The sequence below is a fragment of the Rhopalosiphum maidis genome, chromosome 4 (genome assembly GCF_003676215.2).
Source record: "Rhopalosiphum maidis isolate BTI-1 chromosome 4, ASM367621v3, whole genome shotgun sequence".
In the NCBI taxonomy this organism is placed as follows: domain Eukaryota; kingdom Metazoa; phylum Arthropoda; class Insecta; order Hemiptera; family Aphididae; genus Rhopalosiphum; species Rhopalosiphum maidis.
This window is the reverse complement of record NC_040880.1, coordinates 36,905,520-36,928,215: the sequence shown is the minus strand read 5'-3', so window position 1 is coordinate 36,928,215 and position 22,696 is coordinate 36,905,520. Positions and strand designations below refer to the sequence as shown.

The 22,696-nt window shown below is 26.8% G+C and overlaps 3 protein-coding genes across 3 annotated transcripts in view; 1 reads left to right on the top strand and 2 right to left on the bottom strand.

The window, feature by feature from the left end:
- LOC113550696 (chitinase-like protein PB1E7.04c) overlaps positions 1 to 7,912 on the bottom strand; it is a 68,436-nt gene extending 60,524 nt beyond the window's left edge. The window contains exon 1 of the mRNA XM_026952696.1: positions 7,527 to 7,912. The gene's annotated coding sequence lies outside the window, so the exon portion shown is untranslated. The remainder of the gene's footprint in view (positions 1 to 7,526) is intronic.
- Positions 7,913 to 16,759: 8,847 nt separating this feature from the next.
- On the top strand, positions 16,760 to 19,733 carry LOC113548900 (S-adenosylmethionine mitochondrial carrier protein-like). The gene is made up of 6 exons (XM_026949999.1): positions 16,760 to 17,012; positions 17,767 to 17,923; positions 17,982 to 18,088; positions 18,183 to 18,453; positions 18,538 to 18,667; positions 19,520 to 19,733. Exons 1-6 carry the CDS (start codon positions 16,932 to 16,934, stop codon positions 19,635 to 19,637), a joined length of 864 nt encoding a protein of 287 aa, XP_026805800.1. The 5' UTR covers positions 16,760 to 16,931; the 3' UTR covers positions 19,638 to 19,733.
- LOC113548898 (coiled-coil domain-containing protein 130 homolog) lies at positions 19,659 to 22,690 on the bottom strand. The gene is made up of 7 exons (XM_026949998.1): positions 22,565 to 22,690; positions 22,449 to 22,503; positions 22,100 to 22,332; positions 21,932 to 22,043; positions 21,606 to 21,866; positions 20,196 to 20,334; positions 19,659 to 19,990 (listed from the first exon to the last, which is right to left on the bottom strand). The coding sequence occupies exons 3-7, from the start codon at positions 22,297 to 22,299 to the stop codon at positions 19,782 to 19,784; spliced, it is 921 nt and encodes a 306-aa protein (XP_026805799.1). The 5' UTR covers positions 22,300 to 22,332; positions 22,449 to 22,503; positions 22,565 to 22,690; the 3' UTR covers positions 19,659 to 19,781.
- Between the last annotated feature and the right edge of the window lie 6 nt (positions 22,691 to 22,696).

Sequence of the window (22,696 nt, the reverse complement as noted above, 5' to 3'; positions counted from 1 at the left end):
TGATTGTATTTAATAATTTCGACTCTGATAACAAAAAACCATAAAAATCATTAAAGGAATATTTTTTAGAATTACAATTTCTAGAAAATAGGTACCAACTAGAAAGCGATTTTTTTTAGTTCGTCCATAACACATTTTTGATAAAAAATATTCTCTCTATTGTTGCATTAGTTCCTGAGATTACTAGAGAATATTCTACAAACTTCCAAAAACTATAAGCTGATGAGACATATGCACAAAAATAGGACAATCTCGTTTTAAACGGGACATATGGTCATTCAATATTATATATAAAGGTAATAACAAATTACGCGTATCTACAGAATATAGTTTATATTCACTAACAATATATTTTAATCACGTGGCATTTTAAATATGTGATTTGGCCATTTTATATTAAAATTAATCTTTTATTGCCTCGTATAAATCCCTCCTTACCTCCCTGTAATGATGTAATAAATAATATTATATACATTATATGTATTACCTATAGTCATATGTATTCATAAGGTACTAAGGTATAGTATACTACACAAATACGCGTATACCGTTATGAATATTTAGTTGGTACTGTTGGTAGATATATATTATAATATGCAAACAGGTAGGTACTAGGTACGTTAAATATTATGTGAGTGTAGTATTCCCACACGCCTAAACAGTATAATATTATATTTATGCATTGTAGGTATAGGCGCAGAATAGCGGAACAACCAACCGAAATATAATTCATTATAGCTTAGCGCAAGTATGCATGTTGTCTTGTTTTATACCACTCGATATTAAATATATAATAGGAGCCTAAATATGCGATTACAGATCTGTATGCGGCACACATAATACGAAACGCATTTCAATACATCGTAAAGATTATGGTCCATATTATCATTATTAAAAGAATAAATTATATCGTTATAAATTATAACATAGGTTATGTGCAAGTACAGTTGTACGATAGGGGATGTTTACTAAAAGTGATGTGAGGGTTTATTATTCAGTTTTTTCTACGCGTTTGGAATTTTACAACAAAATTAGTAATGAAAAAATAATTTATTAATTTGTTATTTTTCTTTTTAAATTTCAATAACTCAAGATAAACATGAATATCATAAATTAGGACTGCTAAAAGCTGATAGTTTTTGTCGCAATATAGTACAGATCTTTTTTCATTATTATTGATGCCCTCCAAAAGCTCCGCCTATTAAAAAACCATGACTTTTATGTATTATCTATATAGAGGTACCCGCGTGAGTGTCGTAATTTCGTAATATAATTCGAACGTACAATAATATGGACACGGAAACAAAATTCAATTTACATGGAAGTTATAAAGCGATTAAGGTCATTTGAAGAAATTTTCAAGCATTGTAATGCAAATATGATGACTGTCGGACAAGAAGGATGGAGAAAGAAAAATAATAAAACCACATATCTGGTGAAACGTGTTTTGTTTACCCATTATATATATATATATATATGTATGTACATGTGTTTTATTCGCTAATTTATTCAGATCTTTAAAGTGTGATTAGATCCAAATAAGAAATCATATATGTACTTATATATATTTACATATATAAAAACATATGTATATGTTAGATAGTAGGTTTATTTGTCTACTATTCTTATATTATGTGAATAGGTGTGGGCGTTTTTGAAGTGAAATTTAGCTCAAGGGCATTTTAGCCATTTAAGATTCCATGCTGACGCACAGAATCTGTATGTAAAATATTTACGTTCTTGAAAAGTGACAATATTGAAAATTTACTATACTTAAAAACAATAAATTAACTCGTTAATATTTATTATATTGATATATATATAAAATGTTTGATCGATAAAATTATCCTCCACATAAATTATTAACTTATTAATTTATCATACAATGTGTTCGTTATATGCGTATAGTTATATTAAGTTAAATGCAGGTCAAAAATTGTTATAAAATTGTTTATTTTTTACAATTTCAGATTTATAAGCATTATTTCCACAAAAAAAAAATGATTTTTATTCTAATACCTCTTAAATCTACAATTCATAAATATATAATATATTAATATACAGTTGTTATACTTTTATAATAATCGATTTATATTATAATATATATTTACACTGCATATATTTTCATATGCAAACTTTGAAAAAATAATGTTTTCTAATTAAATTTTCCATGTACATTTCAAATATGGCCTTAGTTTTCTCCGAGTTTTCTTTATATTTTTTTTCTTATAGTGACTTTAATACATGGAAAACGGTTATCAACCAACCATTATTCTTATGTCCTCGACATCTTTATTTTTTTCCTTTTTAGAAATTGATTAAAAACATCAATATACATTAGACATGAGTACATGACACAACAAATTTTAAAACCAAATATAAAGACAACATACAAAATTCTGTACATGCTTCACATCCAAAATACTATCATGATATTGTTAATAAAATCATTATAAGTAGCTTTTTTTTTTAATTATTTATTAGATTTTATTTATATTTCTAAAATGTTGTACTTGCCCTTAATATAATATTATGTAAGAATAGTTTAATAATTTTTAGTTTTACCTTATAAATAATTTTATAACACAAAAACACATTTATTTATTAAGTACTTGAAATAAAATATAAATATATGTTTAATAATAAAAAGCTCTCTAAGTTTAAGTCAAGTACTCTACAAATTATCATTTATTTTTAAGTGGACGTCTCACCCGCATGTGTTTTCTCCGTCTTACACATGTACGACATGGTGAATTTTCGTTCACCAGTTTCAACAGTGTGCTTTTAGTTTTAATATTAGAATGAATTGACCTATTATCAAACTTTTAGGTAAGAACATTATCTGTGTTCTCTCGTTGGATTTTTACGATATTTTAATTTTTAAGTGAATTATGACTGTTATGAGTATGGAATTATTAAATATTTGAAAATGTTCATAATTCACTTAAAAATTACAATATTGTAAAAAACCAATGAGAGAACACAGATAATGTTTTTACCTAAAAGTTTGATAATAGGTCAATTCATTCTAATATTAAAACTAAAAGCACACTATTGAAACTGGTGAACGAAAATTCACCATGTCGTACATGTGTAAGACGGAGAAAACACATGCGGGTGAGACGTCCTCTTAATGCATAATACAGTATTGAATTATAGGTAGTTATTATACAGGTGTAAATACATAATAATTTTTATTTATTGTCTCAATTGTATTAAAATTATCCCAAACTACCACCTTGTCCACTCAGGTACAGATCATTTACAAAATAAAATAATCAAATTGTCTTGTCATATTAACTGAACAGAATTTTTTTTATAACACGTAACAATTTTGTCACAATAAAATAAATATTATTAAGCCATAAGTCCTAGCTAAGTACCTATAACCTATAAACATTTGTAAGATTTTAAGTTGATTTTTGATTGTATCATGATATACTCGTACAATTTCAAAATTTTGAAATGTAATATGTACAATTACTGTATTACATAAATATATGTATTATTTTATAATATGTCATCTACTATCGTCAATAGAATAAATACTATACACATTATTGGCCTTTTTCCTTGTGATATATTATAATTAGAAACGATAAAGTATTTGTATTAGGTATTCTAATTTCTATTCATAGTCCCTGCGCCCTAATCACAGTTATTATCAATATATGTTACCAACTGAAATAAGTGCATGCTTCTGAATAAATGATAACCGAAATCAAGTATGGATACATGTAAGCCAGAGTAAATGAGGAGGATAATAGTTTATTCTTACACTAGAATAGCAAATAAAAAATTAATACGTAATTTCTATAAATGATATGTATAAGGTAAAAAAAAAGACATAAGCATCATTTTGACTACATTTTCATATATAAATATTATAATATTACTATGCACTACGTTGCTAATATAAAATTCATCCACGTTAAATTTGGTTGACTAATGCTAAAATTTAGCGTAACGCAGGTGGATAAATAATATTTTTGGTTTTCTATATATTCGTTGGCCATTAAAATTATGTCTCTCGTGTGGTTCAAACTTTATTCAATCTGTTATTTTTACTCGTCGTTCATTTAAAACCTTTGTGCGTATTTGCTGATTATTTAAAAAATTAATAATTTGATTATTACTTAACTTAAAAATCAAAATAGGCTTATAACTTTTTCCGGCCGAACGAACGTACAGACTACATTGTTGTATCTCGGTTTTAGTTTACCTATCAGTTCACTGACAAATCATTTATTTTTTTCAATAGATTTTTATAATCATTATTTCATTATTATTATCTGAAAAATGTAAGTTCATATATTTCGACAATTATTTTAATTGTAAAAGCTTGAATTTGCAAGGGAAAACGCGTTATTATTTTTTTTACATTAAATTTAAATTCTATTTTCCTGGATAGATGGTGGCATTAATATATTCATTTTTTATCACTCATATTCCATGAACAAAAATTGAACAGAACTATATTTAAAACTAGCTCTGTAGTGTTCTTTTATTTAAAATAAACGACATGCCTAATGAGTGATTTCAAAGATCTTTGGCATCTAAAATTTACAAATGTGTTATTTAAGACATATCAATAGTTAAGCTTCCCTAACTTTTCCTGGTTAGCAGCGCAATCTACCTAGTCCAATTATGAATCTAAACCATCTAAGGATCCACTCAAACACACACAAAATTTCATAAAAATTGGTCCACCCATTGGTCTAGGAGGAATTCAATGACTTATACATATACAGAAGAATTATACATATACATATACTTCATTATTAAAATAAAAATGTTCTTATTATCAAATATTATCATGTGTGTTTTTTACAATTATTTAATAATTTAACATTTATTAGTATAAAAATAACACCCAAATACCTAAGCGATTATATAGTATAGGAACTAACGCAGACAATTATTTTACTGTGTAGGGCTTACTACAGGCCTTTACATAATATATCATTTTTCTACAACGTAGATCTAGAAACTATCATATGTATATTTTTTATTTGCTAGGTGTAGTGTAGGAATTTTTATGTTCGCCCTACAATAGAGGATACGTGAACAATTTACAGGTAATATTTTTCATTATGAAGTCGACCACGAAACTCAATAATACATTTTGTAGAAACCACACGTCATGAAACGAAACAGCTCAACTGCTCAACACACCTGTTAATGTTGCAACTAACTTACAAATAAACGATGTACGCACAGTTAATCGAAAGCAATCGTAATAATTGTTTTTGCACTTATCAACCACCAATGCTTTGATTCGCTGTAAAAACTTGAAGTGAGAGTGAAGCTTTCAAAAAAGAAAATAAAAAAATGAATGGTTTTCTCTTGTAAATTCAATGCTAGCGACATGATGATGTATAGATATATACACACGTATGTCATATTATGTAAAATAAATTTATGAACGGCGATGAACATATCAACATTTGTATTTATACTTATATTATATGAAACTATAAAAATGCAGTAATTAAAATATAGAATAACTATAGGTCGTATAACAAGTCTGTAAAAGAGAATGTATAATAAAACTATTAATAACGATTCAAAATAAAATTTCGGCTAATTAATAGAAATCAATAGTTACAAGGCCATAACTGAAAAAAAATTCGGGGGGGAGGACATTTTTTTTAATATAGATACTTTTTAAAAATAGTAAAATTTCGGGAGGGGGTCCGAGCCGCTGAACCCTTCCCCCAGTTACGGCCAGGGTTACAATATACACGTAGATAATGATGATAGTCCAGTGGCATGAATAACTATTTCATAAGGTGGCCGCCTCGTGCAAAAATGGGGGGTGGGTTCCCTATAATCACACCTAACGACACATAGCCTATGTATACCTAACTGCCTAAGTAAATATTAGATACCCTACGTTATATTATTGAGAAATTGTTTACAATGTGAGAAAAAATTGGTGGGTAAGTATTTATTTAAAGTAATTGCTTCATAGGAAAAAAAAAATGCATGCCACTACTGGTAGTGACAGGCTATAAATTCAATTCAAGTTCAAAACCGAAATGTAAACAGATATTATAATTTATAATAGCTTAACGACTGTCCTGCAGCATTGCAGCAAAATAATTTATTGTATATTGTATTTTAATTTTTAAGTATAAAAAAAATGTGTTTTTTTTATTGAAATCTCAACATACATCATATGTTTCATTAGGTTGAACAAAAATTAATTATTACAAAACGAAGTTCATTGTGCAATGCCCATAGAATTTAAATATTGATACCAGTATTAAAGATTAAAACTAAGATGATAATATCCGAAATATAGTTAAGTTATAATTTATATTGTAAAGTATTGTATTAAGAACTAGGACAATTCTGTCATTCTTTTTTTTTGTTATACTTTCGACTGACTACACATCGCCAGCATCTGTGTTTAGAAAAACAGAAAATTGTCCATCTGTCCTTCATTAGATATTGTTTTAAATGTTTGCAGCTAAAATGCTTGATCGTGGTCTAACTTCGGAATTAGGAACATGAAATATTATTATTGCTAGGTATCTATACTTAATTTTACTATAGGACATTCCAAATTACAGACGTTTCCGCAATTTAAAAATACCAAAATATTTTTTGTACACATAGTCACATAATATTCTGTAGTTCTGTATCTACACAAATTCGTTTAATAAAAATTATAAATATTATGTACTACTAAGTAAATGTGAAAGGGCAAGTTCGTACGCGGAACAAGGTCGACGACGGGGATTCGGGACAATCGCCTCGACTCAGGCCGCCGCCGCAATGGCCAATGAACCTCATCGTAATCACCGAACCGACAGTGTTCCCACATGATCAGAAGGGGTTGTGATAAACGATTTCGTCCGTTCTTATCGTCTATTGCCGGCTACTTATCCTTCAGAAACAAAGTATATACCAACGAGGCGACGAATACTTGTATTATTATTAAATTTATTAAACATTACTATGGGATACCATAGGCTACCATAGGTTCATCGGCATACATTTATATAATGGTGTCAAAACGGTTTTGAAAACACAGATACTTGTATTTTTACTGGTAAATAAAATAACCCAAACTATTTATAAGAAAGTCAGTATCGATGGATTTAAAACAGTTTTTACGTATTTATGGTTTTATAAACGTACTATACAGCAGCTATTACACATGTAATATAATGTTTTCAACTATTAGGCTATTATAGCAAGCGTTTCATATGCAAACACGAATTACACATTGCAGTTTTCAAAATATAATATTTACGTCGTTTAAACATTTTATTGTATAATCTAATGCAGTTATAAAACCGCGGAAGCGGTAACAGTGTATGAGGTACCAATGCAATACACGTACCAATCGATTACAGTGCAATATTCCAGAATAATTCGATTAGAGCGTTAAGATATAACTTTAAAGTTAATATTTTAGTGATTTGCACTTCTGTATTATGATATATATATATATATATATTAACTACGATTATGGTATTTATGTAAAAACCGACACTATATCGTATAAGACTTACGTGTGAAAAATGTTAAAAATGTATCTTGCGGGCCACTCCTGCCCTGGTGGTCGGGTATTTTTCACGACGACCGAAAACTGGAACTAACCGATACAGAATCTGATAGCCCATCACCTACGATGACGTTAACGCCCGCGGCATAATGATGCTGGACTGTCAGCGGGAACACAGTGGCGACGGTGATCATCGCGCGAAAACACACCCTCTGGGCGGCGAGAGAGGATCAGCCGTAAACACGAAAATACCGCTCACGGGGGATGTACTCGATACGGTTGAGGGGATGGTATCGGAAGGGTTGTAGGCGAGAATCACGGGAAATCGACGAGCGAACGACGGGCGACGAATGAACCGCATGCGCGGAAGCCAGACGAACGTGAACTGCGCGCCTGCAGTCTGCACTCTGCGATCTGCGCGCACCTGTGGCGCGGGTGCCCCGACCGAGCGGCGTATCTTCTTCGCCGATCATCGGAGGGGATGGGTGTAGCGGCAAGGACCGGCGGCTGACAGACACGGTCAAATGTTTCGCACGAAAGTCACGGCGGCAGCAGTTACCGGTTATAATATTATAATAATCATAATATTATTATCTATAGGTATGTTATATACGCGCGCACCTGTATATCCGTTTGGCGACAGGCGCAACAGGTTTATTTTTTTTCAGTGTCCCGATATTTTGCTCCCGTCTCAAGGGTCGGTCGCCGTACTACTTGTCGTGAAGAATAGAATACAAGTCCACCGCTGTGACACGTGATGTGTACGAGTAAGCCTTCGTGTTAATCTTCATATTAAAACCGCATTACTGCGAGACAAAGACCCGCAATGTCTATAATGTATTAAAATAGGTACCTACCATTGTAAAATAAACTTGTCGAGAAACTTGTTGTGCAAATTTGTCAACAATGTTGGTTCATTAAGTAAATTATATTTAATATGAAATGTGATACTGCGATAGGTATCTAGTAGTTGGCGATACCTAACTATAAAAATTAGATACCTTAATATTTGTCACTTTTTATTGGTAAAAATTAAATATTATATCTCCTTACTATTTAGACTTCGGCAAGAAACTTTGATAAGTTAGCTAGTAATGTTTAATAACAAAAAAAAACATAATGTAGACTGAATTTAGCCACTGCAGTTATGGTTTTTAACAATTATTAAAGAACACCTCATCTTTTACAGTGTTCTAAATTTCAAAAATATTATGTTTTTTTTTATTAAAAATAGGAAATCATAATAAAACAATTTACCCAATTTACATTGATTAATGTTATGTTTTTTTTTTTTAGAAACATAACAAAATTAATTGTAAACAGTTAAAATTGTTACATATATGTATTGGAGGTAGGTATTAAATTCTTAAAAGTTAAATAAATAGACATAAGTCCTAACCTAACCTGTCAATACTTCACAGAGGTATTCGGCTACAGCCATGAAAATATTCAGTAATTTTCTTCATATTGACTTTTAAATTTTTATTTTCATCGACAATTAAATCATACAACGTTTTAAATATTACATTATAAATTGCAGTATATTTTATGAGAAAACTTAAAAAATAAGAACGAATATCTTCACACCTTTAGGCTTTAATTAAAATTTATTAGTATTAGTGATATCACCACCTCAGTAGTCAACTTCAACCAATACTACGGTAATTAGTTATTCTTATATGTATCACCGTAGCGGACTTGTGCGTTTTTCATAGAAATACATTGTATTGACTGTTGAGGTTGTACATTTATAATTATAATAATCTTATTTAGTTTTTTGAAAACCGCATGCGTATATTATGATTTGATCGTAAAATTAAAAAATGTATTTCATAAAAATAAAAATAAATCAGTTTCAATCAATATGTCATCTATATATGCGGTAGCGGTATTATCGTACACCTTGTATTAAAACAATACAAGCTACATACCCCCTTCGTTGACCCAGGTGATATCTTACAACTGACCGGATCCAGACGGCTAGACCCCTAATACAGATCCGGCCTAAATATGTCACTGCAGGTCAGCGGCTGTAACCTATACTATAATAATATATTTGTTGGTGATTTTTCTTTCGTGTATCCGTAGGCTTGACTGGGGCGACGATGAATAAAACACCGGTTTGTCCACAACCCAGAACCGCACACGGTAGAGTCTCGCTTCTGCCTTCCCATACATAGCCTTCCGCCCACACGATAATCGATAATCTTAATCGATATTATGTATGATATTAATATACATAGCGCATGCAATTATAAATAAGAAATAATTATAATTTGACGTTTGTGTAATGACAGACGTCCCGCCATCCCAGTCTATAATATTTTTCTGTTTTTATCATTTATCTATCGAAAAAGTATAATACAATTATTATTAATATGAACAATCGGAGGTTAAGTGAGTATTCGATGCTCATTGCATTATTATAAACTATATTATATATTAAAATAAACTTATAAGTTTACCTCAGATATTCTTTTATACGCGAACTCATCAGATGTCTTCTGTTTATTCCGATCGACCCATAACATTTTAATATTATTATATAAATTCATCTGACATACACATATGTGAAATTGATGAGGCTGGGCATTATTAATGACTTTGAAGTACCTAATCGTTTTCCTAATACATTTAAAATATTGCTATAATAACTTATAATAAAATTAATAAGATTTAACCCAAATTAACTTTTTTTTTCAAACGTAGCACAAATAAGTTACACGGATACGTTTAAATTCTCTATTTCATAACATATGTTTATGGTTTGCAGGAAATGTAATTTCTTAAATTTTAATTTTAAATTAATTACGTAACTGCTAAGAGCTAATATAATTTATAATAATATATTATACTTATAATTAATTTTATTTTTGAATAATCCAATTATTATGGTAAAAGTATTTGATTATAGGAACCTATAGGCATAATATATTATATTGTAGTAAAATATTTCAACTACATAATATAATAATAGTACACAGTCATTACTCATTATTCATTAATATTTATTAATTATATTTTGTCTCTTTAATATAAAATGAAAAATGATTTAATATTTTTAGTTGTAATGATTAACACATTTAATAATAACATTATTATTAAAATAATTTTTATTTGATTACCTACTATGTTTAAATAATATTAAGTGCTGAATGACTAGGGTATAACATTTTCCATTGCTATGAACACATAGGTATAATAACTAAAATTAAACAATTTGTATATGCATGGTACTTCATAAAACCTCTACACCTGTCGTCCATAAAATATAGGTATTATGATGCACATTTGTGAAACTACGATTTTCTATAAAACTATTATTTTCTGAAAGTTATAGCCTACCTACAGGCTATAGGTATCTAGTAACTACATTTATTTTAGTATACTTATGTTTGATGACTGATATAACTTGATTACTTGAAATACCGATAACTATTTGCATATTATACGTCATTACTCATTTATAATAATATTACGTTGGTTTTTCGACCTACTAAATTTCCAACATTATTATATATATATTATAGCATATATTGTATGCTCGTTAATCGTTTTAGTAAAAAAATTATAGTATCTAATACTTGACAAATTTGTTTTATTAATTAATATATAAAAATATGTTTATAAACATGACGTCTTGCGATTTTAACAATAACCATAATACTCGTAAATTATAGTCAGTGGTGTAGGTAGTTCTAAAAAAATGTATGGGTACACGCCTAAATCATTGATAAAATATAATATGATGGCGCTGTAATCAATAAATAATGTTCAAAACTATTATGCTAAAAAAAATTAAAAACTGTTAGTATTATTGAACACAAAGATATAAATGACACGTTTTTGCATTTAATAAATATTACATAATTTGTAAATTACAATATTTTGCCATAGTTTGTATTTTAGGTCTTTAGTTATCATGCTGATATTTTTATTTTTCTTTATTTTTTGTCATCAGCATCTCTATGGGAGGTTAACCAACTTTCAACAGCTGTGAGTTAGTTACGAGTGTTACGACCTAATGTGTCGTAGTACTAAGTACAAATATACTTTAAAAATATAATGCACATATAATTTATTTTTCAATACAAAATTTTTATTTGTATAAATATTTTATTAAACTATAAATAATATAGTAAACAACTAAGTAATATTAAGTAGTAAATTCTGATTTTTAATTAAAGTAATAATAAATCTATTTGTATAATGTTTTTTTGGATATATTAGTCGAAACTGACAATAATATTTACAACCTACGAGTAGGTCTATTAATGTCATCAACAATAAGTAATCATTGAATTATTTTCCTAGAAAAGTATTTATATAAAATAATTGTAGCTAATTTTATTGTATAATACTATAATATATTAATATACATAATTTAGATATAGTTGCAAATTGTAGCTATAAATATATATTAATCAATACGGGCAAAATATAATTTTTAATGTCAAATAGAAATTTTGAAAAATATAATACAAGAATATTTAATAAGAAATCTTAATATCAATATTCATTTTTTTTTATTATTTATAAATTTTCAAACTTTTTCATTATAAATTATAAAATATACTCTAAAAAAATTTAATGTAAAGAAATATGCTCTAAAATCTAAAAATCGCTAAATATACACTATACATTTTTAATATTTTGTTCGTAGTGTTTTGGAATGAATTTTTTGCTCACTGAGTAATATTATTAATCTTAAGCTTAAAATAATAATAAACATGTAAATGCAATAACTTCCAAGCCCTATTATTATCACTTATTAATTGGATCTTTATTGGCTATTATTATTATTACACATATTTTATTTATTTCATACAATAAACTAACTTTTAAAAAGGTTCACTTGCTTCTTAACGAGACTATATACACTTTTAGATATAATCCAATATTTTTTTTTCATTGAAAATTAAATATTTCATGAAATTTTAAAACCTTAGTATAATTTGATACCTAACAAATTTGATTAATTTTATTTGAATATTAGGAAAATACGTAGTATTAATAATTAATCTAGTAAATTACTTTAAATACTTTATTAATATATTATGATGTGTATATACTATATACATTTTTGCATGTCCGCAACTTGCATGTACGTGTCTTTTATAAGTTCGAGCCGCAATTCATATGTCCATATAAAAAGCACTGGCCGCCACTCGTACTTTATTTAGGGATTGGGCCGCAATTCACCAACACCACTGTCGACATATTTTAGTCTTTAGGAAAGGCGTGTTCCCTTCACTACACCAATTTAATTAATATATAATTACTATAGGTATAAAGTAACTATAAAGAGTTTTTTTTGTAAAGAAATTAATTAATAATTTGTTACTATCTCCAATAATAATCCATTAAAGTAGCCGTATGTAGGTGATTATTTTTATTTAAATAATTACTGGTTAGGTAATCGTGATTCGTGATTATAACAATTTATAGAAATCAGATGAAATCGCTATATAATATATGATATTGCGTTTTATGGGCACAGATGACAAATCTCAACTGAAGTATTATATAGGTACGCCATACGCGTAATACTCCTTTTTAACTTCTTCTGAAAAATGTTTATCCTAACATTCCTAACTTAAAAACTAGACGTTCTAATATAATTAACTAGATGTTGATGTTATAACAGAACGTGTATTATTGTCAATTTATACTTATAAAATAATTATTTGACCCACTGCATGTTTTATATAATATATTAATATGTATATTCATGAGCGCCCGCAGGAAATTTATCAATGAGGGGCATAATAAAATCAAACATCAAAAAATACATTAAAATAAGTTTATTTCTTGTAAACAACAAAATGTGTTAGAATTATATGAAATCAAATACCAACCCCACACACTAAAGTAAAAATATCGATGAAATGTTTATAAATCAAAATAAAAGTTAAAATGTTCAAAATTCTATTTGAATTCCAGGGGGGGGGGAAATGCCCTGTCTTGCCCACCTCCGGGCACCCGTGTGTATATTGTATAGTGCATACTCGTTGATCAATGAAGTAGTATACATAATAACGTGGATTAGACCGTAAATAATTTAAATATATAATGTAAATAAATATAAATCTTTGAGATTCAACATCGAAGAACTCTGGAAAATAAATGGTCTTTAAAATCTGCACATAACGTCATAAAATATGACTTAAAAACTGATTATGAAAAATAACCATTTATGTTGTGTAATTCAAAACATCGTAATTATATAGCAGCACGCAGGTCAATCAATTATTATTTATTATAGTCAAACATTATTCACATAAACATAATACACTCGCAGAAAGGTTTTATAGTTACAAAACATCTTCAATAACAAATCCGAGAAAAAGCTATAGAAGATATAGCTATAATTTATTACATTAACAAAATTATATACATTGTGAACATTGAATTACAATTTACAACTAAATAGGTACTACAAATTAACATATATTTTACAATTTATTATTTATGTATGTAATATGTAAGTCACAAGTGGTTAACTCAAACAAAAATGTCTAGGGACTGAGGCAGGATTTAGAAAACAGCTAAAAAAATAATATTTATGCGTTTTCCATTATGCGTAAAATGTACATAATCATTAAATCATAATTTTTTTTTATCAAACTTTTGTTTCTAGTTGAAACTCGAGTTAAACACTGAAATATTGTTTCATGATATACTATGCTAGTATTTGTAGATTATTTTTTTATTGTTAGTTACTGTAATCGTATAAAATATTTAGTAAGTCTTATGTATATTTGAGTAATAATTTATTTTAATCTCTTATCATACTACTTACGTCCGATATTATAATCAGTAGGTGAGTTGCGTCCCGTTAAAAAGGGTCATATCCTGATGCGTACAGGCTAGGTATCTTTTTAGATCACCTATAGTTGCGTCCCAAAAGTTTATATAGCACTATAAATTATATGTATATTACAAACTATTTTATTACAGATTATAACAGATTAATTATATATAAATATATTTGATTATATTTTATAATCAATTATTTCAATTTGTATATAAAATAAAAGGCATTTCTATGAAATATTTATTGTATACATATAAGACGTTAAAGTCTTTGAATAATTGTATTGAAGAATAAGTTTTGGACTTTTTTGATATTATTTTAATTATGCTTTTTTGTACTATTATTGTATTATTGCTTGCTACAATACCTAGACCACCCCAAGTGATCATGCCATATTGCCATATTACAAAATCGACTGAGTTATAACAAAATAAACCATGCGCAGAACTTATGTATTTAATAATTGTCTTGCATTTTAATATATAAATACAAAGTAAATATATATACAGTTGGCATTATTTTACGAGATATACAATTTATAATGGGTCTTGGTTCGAAATAATGCATATAATATTTTACAAGAAACCCACAACACATGAATAATCCTTATATGTATGACGCAGGTCAAAGAAGCAACCCTAGCTTACGCAGCGCCACCTATAGCCGTTTAATCGTGTCCCATTTCAGTACGTTATCAGAAGCGGAGTTTGGTAGTCTTCGTGGCATGCTTTATGGTTTTTTTTATCTATAAACCTCGCAACTGATACTACTTGTGGATAAATGATAATGTAAATTCTTGATAAATAGATTACGAAATGAAAACATTAAAAACGCCGGTGTTTAAAGTATGCCGCCATGCCGGTCATTTGTGACCGACGACAGGCATCTGATGAGTTTATAAATTTGCTATATAGTTAAAGCTACTTATGAAATTATGAATTATGATCATCTCTAATATGTTTTCATCAATTTTATAAACGACGTTATTACGACGTGTGAATATTTATCTTTTTCAAAAATTAATCATAATGAATGAATGAAATAGGTGACGACAAACGTTAAAATTTGTTTAAATATGGTTAAGTAGGTATTTTAACATTACAACTATATACATGATGTAGTGAGCGCTACAAAATTACATTGTTAGTTGTTACATTTCATATTATTTTATTTTATTTATTTATTTTATTTTAATTTCATATAATGAAATACTGGGCCCCACTGAGAATACTCGTAGTATAATTCTATTTATTCTATAATTATTTTTATTTTATTTAAATTTAAAATATAATACTACAGTTGTTGCCATGGAAATATTATATTAATATTTATGGGTTTTGTCACGAATTGCAATAAAATTATTGACTACTTTTGTTTCAGTATTGTAGGTAGTAGTACCTATGGTACTTACGACCTACTCGTGAACTGTTTCAGTCTAACGTTTTAGCAATATTTAAAAAAAAAGTATTAAAGAATAACAATTGTTAAATTATTTTGTTATATTATTGTTCAATTGTTGAGAATAATAGACCCATTGGCAGCTAGTTCATTAGGTAGTGAGCAAAATTTTGGTCATTCTAAATACAGCTGTTTTCAACTGCACCGGCCATTGCGTTATACAATAATATAATATCTAAATATTAAAATATTATATAGGTACTAGGTAGGTACCAATCTATATATGTTAATAATTAAAAATTTGCACGAACAGAATTATTTATGTGAGCTCTCACTCAACTTCACTAGTGTTGAAGAAACACTTGAAACTACAATTATAAGCATGAAATAAAAGCAAAATAAATCAAAGCAATTACAATAGTTATAAATGTTGCACGGAATTCGGATGTAATAATTTCAAAAACAACTGAACTTGCAAACTTTGATTTACTCAAAATTGGACGAACAGTCTTTTAAAAACTCATTGCTTAGATATATAATTAACTTTTTATACCTATTCGGTTTTTTATTGATTTTTTTATAATTATAAACAAATTTAAAATACATTTCTAAGTATAATCAATTGTCCATCAATAAACAATATGCAGAATGCCTATGTATTAGACTTTATTATTTTTACTTCCCTGAAGAAAGGTAATTATTATAGTTAAATATCAAGTTCGAGAATATTATAGAACGTATAAGTGCAAGAAGTCTCAAGTCACTCTGTTCATAAACTATAAAATTCTAACCTAACTTGGATGTGTACTAGATATATATCCATAAGCATTAATATATTTGATAAAATATGATTTAGCCATTAAGGTATATTATATCAATAAAGATTATTATATTCTATGCACAGTAATTACTAATAAGTATTACATTGCGTTTTTTTAATATTATGCAACAATTATTTAAATATCATAATACTTATTTTTGATAATGTTAACACTAAATTATAATATTGATAACATTAAGAATTTAAGGAACACGAGAATTTATTTTTTAAATTGCCCTCGCGCAGTAAAGCAGTTAATAGTTATGTACTTATCTATTTTCTTTTAACTGTTAACTGTTGTTATTTGATACATATGTATGTAACACATAATAGTTTAAATCAAATAATTATTATTCACATTCAGCAATATACCTACAATGAATGAAAACGAATTGGATACAAATAAGTTAAATTCTATTTCGATTAACGGACCTAGACATTATTCAACTTCATTAATAGTAAGTTTACTTCATTATATATCATAGTTATATATGTAGCTGTAGATAATTCAATTTTTAATATTAATAATATTTACCTAGATTTTGTGGAATTAAAAAAAAAAATATACTTATTTTCAAAAAGTCGTCAAGTCCTACTATCTATCTATTTTATTAATTGTGAAAAATGTATTATTCATTGTATAATGTATAATAACTAAAATTGTTCCTGTGTCCTGTGTGTAAGACAAAAATAACTATTTTAGGTATTAAATATACTATTTTGTATTTATGTATACCTTTTAATGATATATTTACCTAGTTTTTAGGTTTTTAGCCTATTAAAAAGCAAGTTGATGTATAAAATTAAAATCAAAGTTTTACATTTTTTGATTATAGTATAGTAAATTTGCAGCTTTTTCTAAGATGGTAAGCTCTAAACTATATAAACATTTGTTATTTAATACGGTTACATTCAGATATTATACTATATATTATTATAATATTAAAATCTTAACCTGATGAGTAATATTTTACAATTTTAGTTAAAGCAACATATTAATTATCAATAATCAATTATTATTTTGAATACACTTCATTTTAATATACCATCATTACCATATATTCATTTTAAATTTTGGTAGTTATACCTATATTTTCAAAAGATGAAAATAAAAATTTGATGATCTAATATTTGTTTAGGTTAAACATATTTTTAATTTGTATTTATCTACTGTTGTTAATATATTAGTAAAAATCTGTTCATTTATTTTAGGCTGGTGCTGTAGCTGGAACTGTTGTTGATGTTGCATTATTTCCACTTGACACGTTAAAAACTAGATTACAAAGCCAATATGGGTTTGTTCAGTCTGGTGGTTTCAGAGGTATTTATAAAGGACTAACACCGACTATTATTGGTGCCCCTTTTACAGGTAAAATATTTATTGTCATTATTATCATATAAAACAATTGAAACCAATATGTTTTTAGCGGGATTATTTTTTGGCACTTATGATGGTTTTAAAAATCTATTTCCTAATGTATCTAACAATACTGCTCCGTTAGTTCATTTATGCGCAGGAATCGTTGGTGAAGTGGTATACTACATTTTAATTATATTGTATTATTTCATATTAAATATTAATATTTGAGTATAAATTATATTTTAAAATACTATTATTAATTATACAGGTTTGTTGTACAACTAAAGTACCCATAGAAATAGTAAAACAAAGACGTCAAGCATCTCCAAATCAAGAATCCATTTTAAAAATCATAAGGAATGCGTATGCTAATGAGGGTGTTTTTGGATTTTATCGAGGATTTTGGACAACTGTTATGCGTGATGTACCGTTCTCTATGTTGCAACTACCAATATGGGAATACTTAAAAAAAGAGTATAGGATTTTTACCGGGAAACCTCTAACAACATTAGAAGTTGCCTTATGTGGTTCTATATCAGGTTGTTATTTATTATTGTTTAACAGTATATTACTATTTTTATTTGTTTTAAAAATTATATTTTTATAATAATTTTGTTTTATAGGAGGCATAGCTGCAGCTTTGACTACACCCATTGATGTAACAAAAACACAAATTATGTTAGCTAATAGTGCTGTGGACCAAAACTTTTCAACAGTCTTTAAGAACATATACAAAAATAAAGGACTTAATGGGTACTAAATAAATTTATATATCTTTTCATACTGTATTATTACTTATATAATGCATTCAGATAAAAAGAAATAGTGACAATAAGAGATTCAATTTCATCTAGCCGGTTATAGAGATAATTTAATTTTTTCTTGGACACTGTCCATATTATTTTTGATAATGTACTGATTAGTAGTTGAATATTTTAAAGAATTATTTCCTATTTAGTTATTATTATTCCTATATTTTTTCATATTTTTTTTTTATTTATAATAGAAAAAAAATCAATATTTATAGAGTACAGTTGAGTTGATTTAGAGCTTTTTTGTTCTATCGTTGAGTGAGTACAGAACTGTTAACACAATACCTAGTTTATTATCATATATTCATTATTATTATTTTATGTTATTTAGTCCATTTGTCTAAAACAATTTTGGAATTAAATCATGTTTCAAAGTTACTTACACAATTATCCATATATTTTTGTAATGTTTATCAATCTATCTGGAGACTTATTTAAGACAATAGACTCTTGCTGTGAAATTTCAGTAAAATTTGGAATATATTAAATATTGATGTGTTAGTATATGTTATTATTTTGCTTTGGTACATTTCATGTTGAAATGAATAAATATTACTTAATAATAATAATAATATATTAATTGTAACTACAATTATTATTATTATTATTTTTGGTCTGAAGTTGCAGAAAATTTATTTTTTAAATCAACAAGTAAACACCTTTTTCCTGATCACTAATAATATCATATTTTTTATACATCCAAAAGTTGTGTGCTCTATTGTTGAAGAATCAAAATTCTTGTACAATTTTACTTATTGTTATTAATTATTATGCAATATATTCATGGTTTCAGATTATTTGCCGGTTTTCTTCCAAGAGTTGTGTTTATAATGATTGGTGGAGCTTTATTTTTTGGTGTTTATGAAAAAACATGTAGACAAATTGAAGATAAACATAAAAATATAATTTGAAATTTTGTAATAGTACTTATGTTCAAGTTGTTCAAGTTGTTTTTACTCTTCTAATTTTTCATTGTTACCAATAATTGTTATAGTTTTTTATTTATTAAAATAAAATATTTAAATAATAATGCTTTACAATTTCTTAATATAATATTAATCTGATGATGAGGTTGACCCATAATCTGCAGACACAAGTGATGATTTAGAGCAACTATTAGTACTAGCAACTGGTAATATTTCTTTTTTTGCTGTAATAGTTGATTGAATGATACCCACATTCAGAAACTTTTTTGGTTTACTAGGATCTAGCTTAGGAGTTTTGCGAAGTCCGTGAATAAACTTTTTTCGTCTAGTTTTTGTACCTAAAGAGAACAAAAAGTATGCATATATAAAATAATGATGCATGAAAAACTTCTTAAAATTATCAAAACACATTTATTGATATAGATATCAACCAATAATTAAAATAATTTTAAAATTTTAACAACTAATATTTTTGTCTTTCAATTTATAAATAAATAATAATCAATAATTTAAAAATCATAAAAAAATAAAACATATTCTTACTATCAGAAGTTTGATAACTTAAGAGTTTGGCAATTTTTATGTCTTCTTCAACTTCATCTACTAATGGAATACTTAACGATAATCTTTCTTTTAATTCATTGTCCTGTTTTTCTTTTACAGCTATTTTCTGTTTTTTTGTCTGAAATTTGAATGAGTTAATTATAATAAAAAAATATGTCTTATTATCAATGTAAATATTAAATAATATAATTTTTTAAAATAAAAGAGTCAATAATAGTTTTTAATTATGTTCAATTTGATATAATTATAATATTTGTATTTATTTTTTATTTTTATTTAAATACAGCAGGGGGTCTTCAAACTACAACCTGTGAACAAGTTTTAACCTCACCCAAAGAATGATGAATAATCTAAAAATAGAAGTAATATCCAAATTTTTTATTGCATGTAAATGTCAATTATAACCTATATCATAATTGATAATTGGCTTCAATCTTAAATTATAAGGTGAGATGTTCTTATTTGCAATATTTACACTTTTGTAAAGCATTCTAAGAAAATAAATATTTTTCCAAATTTGTTTATTTGTGATATGGTAAAGTTGTCTCATACCCTTCACATAGAAACGATTAATTTGCAATGTAATGATGTTTAAAAATCAACAATTAAAAAGAGACTAGTTGAATTTTATAAATTTCTTACAAATACACAATACTTATCTAATTAACAAAAAAATTATATTTGAATATCTATTCAACTATTTGTATATAACATATGCTACAACTTATTTTTGTGAACAAACATTTTGAAATAAAATACATCAAATCAAAACATAAATTGGACATATATGTGACAAACATTTGGAGACAGTATTCTCAATTAAAATGAGTACATTTCCTCTCTCAATTTGATAAACTATTAACAAAATACATCCATTTCAAACTTTTCATTAATAAAATATTTACAATTTTTAAATCATTATTAAAATTAATGCGACGTATATTGTAAGAATTGTTTTATAAAATATTTAAAAGTATACATATATAATATTTCTATACAATTAAAAATTATATGTATTTATACACTTTTGGCCTCCTAAGAGTTTTTGATATTTTATATAACTCTTGAATAAAAGTTTGGGGACCCTTGCAATATAGTATGCATAGTTATTTTATTTTAAAATATTCTTTGTTTATTAAAATATGTGATGCATGAGAAGTTATATCTATTGAATAGATCATTAATATTAACCAAACATAGGTAAGGTTAATTTTTTAGGAAAAATATGTTAGTAATTTTGTGAAAACTTATTCTCTTTTTTTTTTAGAAAATTTACATTCTGTATTTGTTAATATAGTAAGTAAAAAAGATGACTGACATAAATATATACCTACATAATAATATAAAACAACACACAAAGCACAAGATGAAGGAAGTTATTTAACTTACTCTTAATTGTTGTCTTAATAACGAATTTGCAGCAAAATCATCATTCCATTTAGCATCTTGGGCATCATGAAGTTTAACTAATATTGGAGCTGCTTTTTTAGCCTTGTCTATATCTTCAGTACCATGTTCAAGTTTAAACATAGCATCATCAAATAATCGTTTACTTGTATCTTTGTCCTCTGGAACAATTTGTTCATTTTCAAAGGGATCCCATCGATTTTCTTGTCGACGAGCACCACTTACAATTACATAATCTAAATTCTATTATTGTTTCAAAAATTTCATTAATAACCAATAAAAATATTATTATATAATTTTGTTATTACCCCAGGGTCGGTTTTGATTTCAAAATGGTTATTACAAAGATGACATTTCATTCGGAATTGATAAACTGGTGTTGAATAATACATCCCAATTTTCTTTTTTTCAGCGTTATACCTTAATATTCAAATTAATTAATTACATTGTTTCAAATAATAAGATATTTATTATACCGAACACCCATTCCAATGTGATTATTGCAACCATCACACCATATGTTGTATGGCATTTCAAAACGAATTATTAAAATACCCATATGGAGTTTCCGAGCACGTTCTCTTAAAGCATGAGTTCCTTTAAATTTATTTAATCCTCCTACTGCTGGGTTATAATCTGGTGGGTAGTATTTATTTTGTCCTTTACGTTCACCCATCTTATTTGGTAATAATAATCAAATCACTATTATCTGTAAAGTAAAAAACTTATATTTTTATTTCTATAAGTATTTTTAAAATTTGGTAGCTATATTAAAAAATAGGTAATTAATTAATAATAAATTATATTTTCCAAAAACCAACTTACAATTGTATTTTGTATATTCCACAACAGACAAAGACAATATTATTTTATTAATTAACTGTAAAATAAAATAAAAAAATTAATTATTTACAAAATAAAAATTAAACTAGAAAAGTTACTTTTTTGGTGTAATAGAGTGTATTGTGATTTGTATAATAATCGTGGAAATAATCAAATAGTTATAATACAACTTTAAACTATATTTTAATATATCTTGTTCTTAGATCATATATTATTATATGATCTATGGT

What these genes read in the sequence shown, in the direction of transcription:
- LOC113548898 (XM_026949998.1), bottom strand. Translation starts at nt 22,299, where the DNA reads ATGGGTGAACGTAAAGGACAAAATAAATACTACCCACCAGATTATAAC. An exon ending in AAATCAAAACCGACCCTGGG is followed by an intron (nt 21,867 to 21,931) that starts GTAATAACAAAA and finishes AAACAATAATAG; the next exon opens with AATTTAGATTATGTAATTGT. An exon ending in TATTAAGACAACAATTAAGA is followed by an intron (nt 20,335 to 21,605) that starts GTAAGTTAAATA and finishes TTCAAATTTCAG; the next exon opens with ACAAAAAAACAGAAAATAGC.
- LOC113548900 (XM_026949999.1), top strand. Translation starts at nt 16,932, where the DNA reads ATGAATGAAAACGAATTGGATACAAATAAGTTAAATTCTATTTCGATT. An exon ending in CTTATGTGGTTCTATATCAG is followed by an intron (nt 18,454 to 18,537) that starts GTTGTTATTTAT and finishes TTTGTTTTATAG; the next exon opens with GAGGCATAGCTGCAGCTTTG. An exon ending in AAAAATAAAGGACTTAATGG is followed by an intron (nt 18,668 to 19,519) that starts GTACTAAATAAA and finishes TCATGGTTTCAG; the next exon opens with ATTATTTGCCGGTTTTCTTC.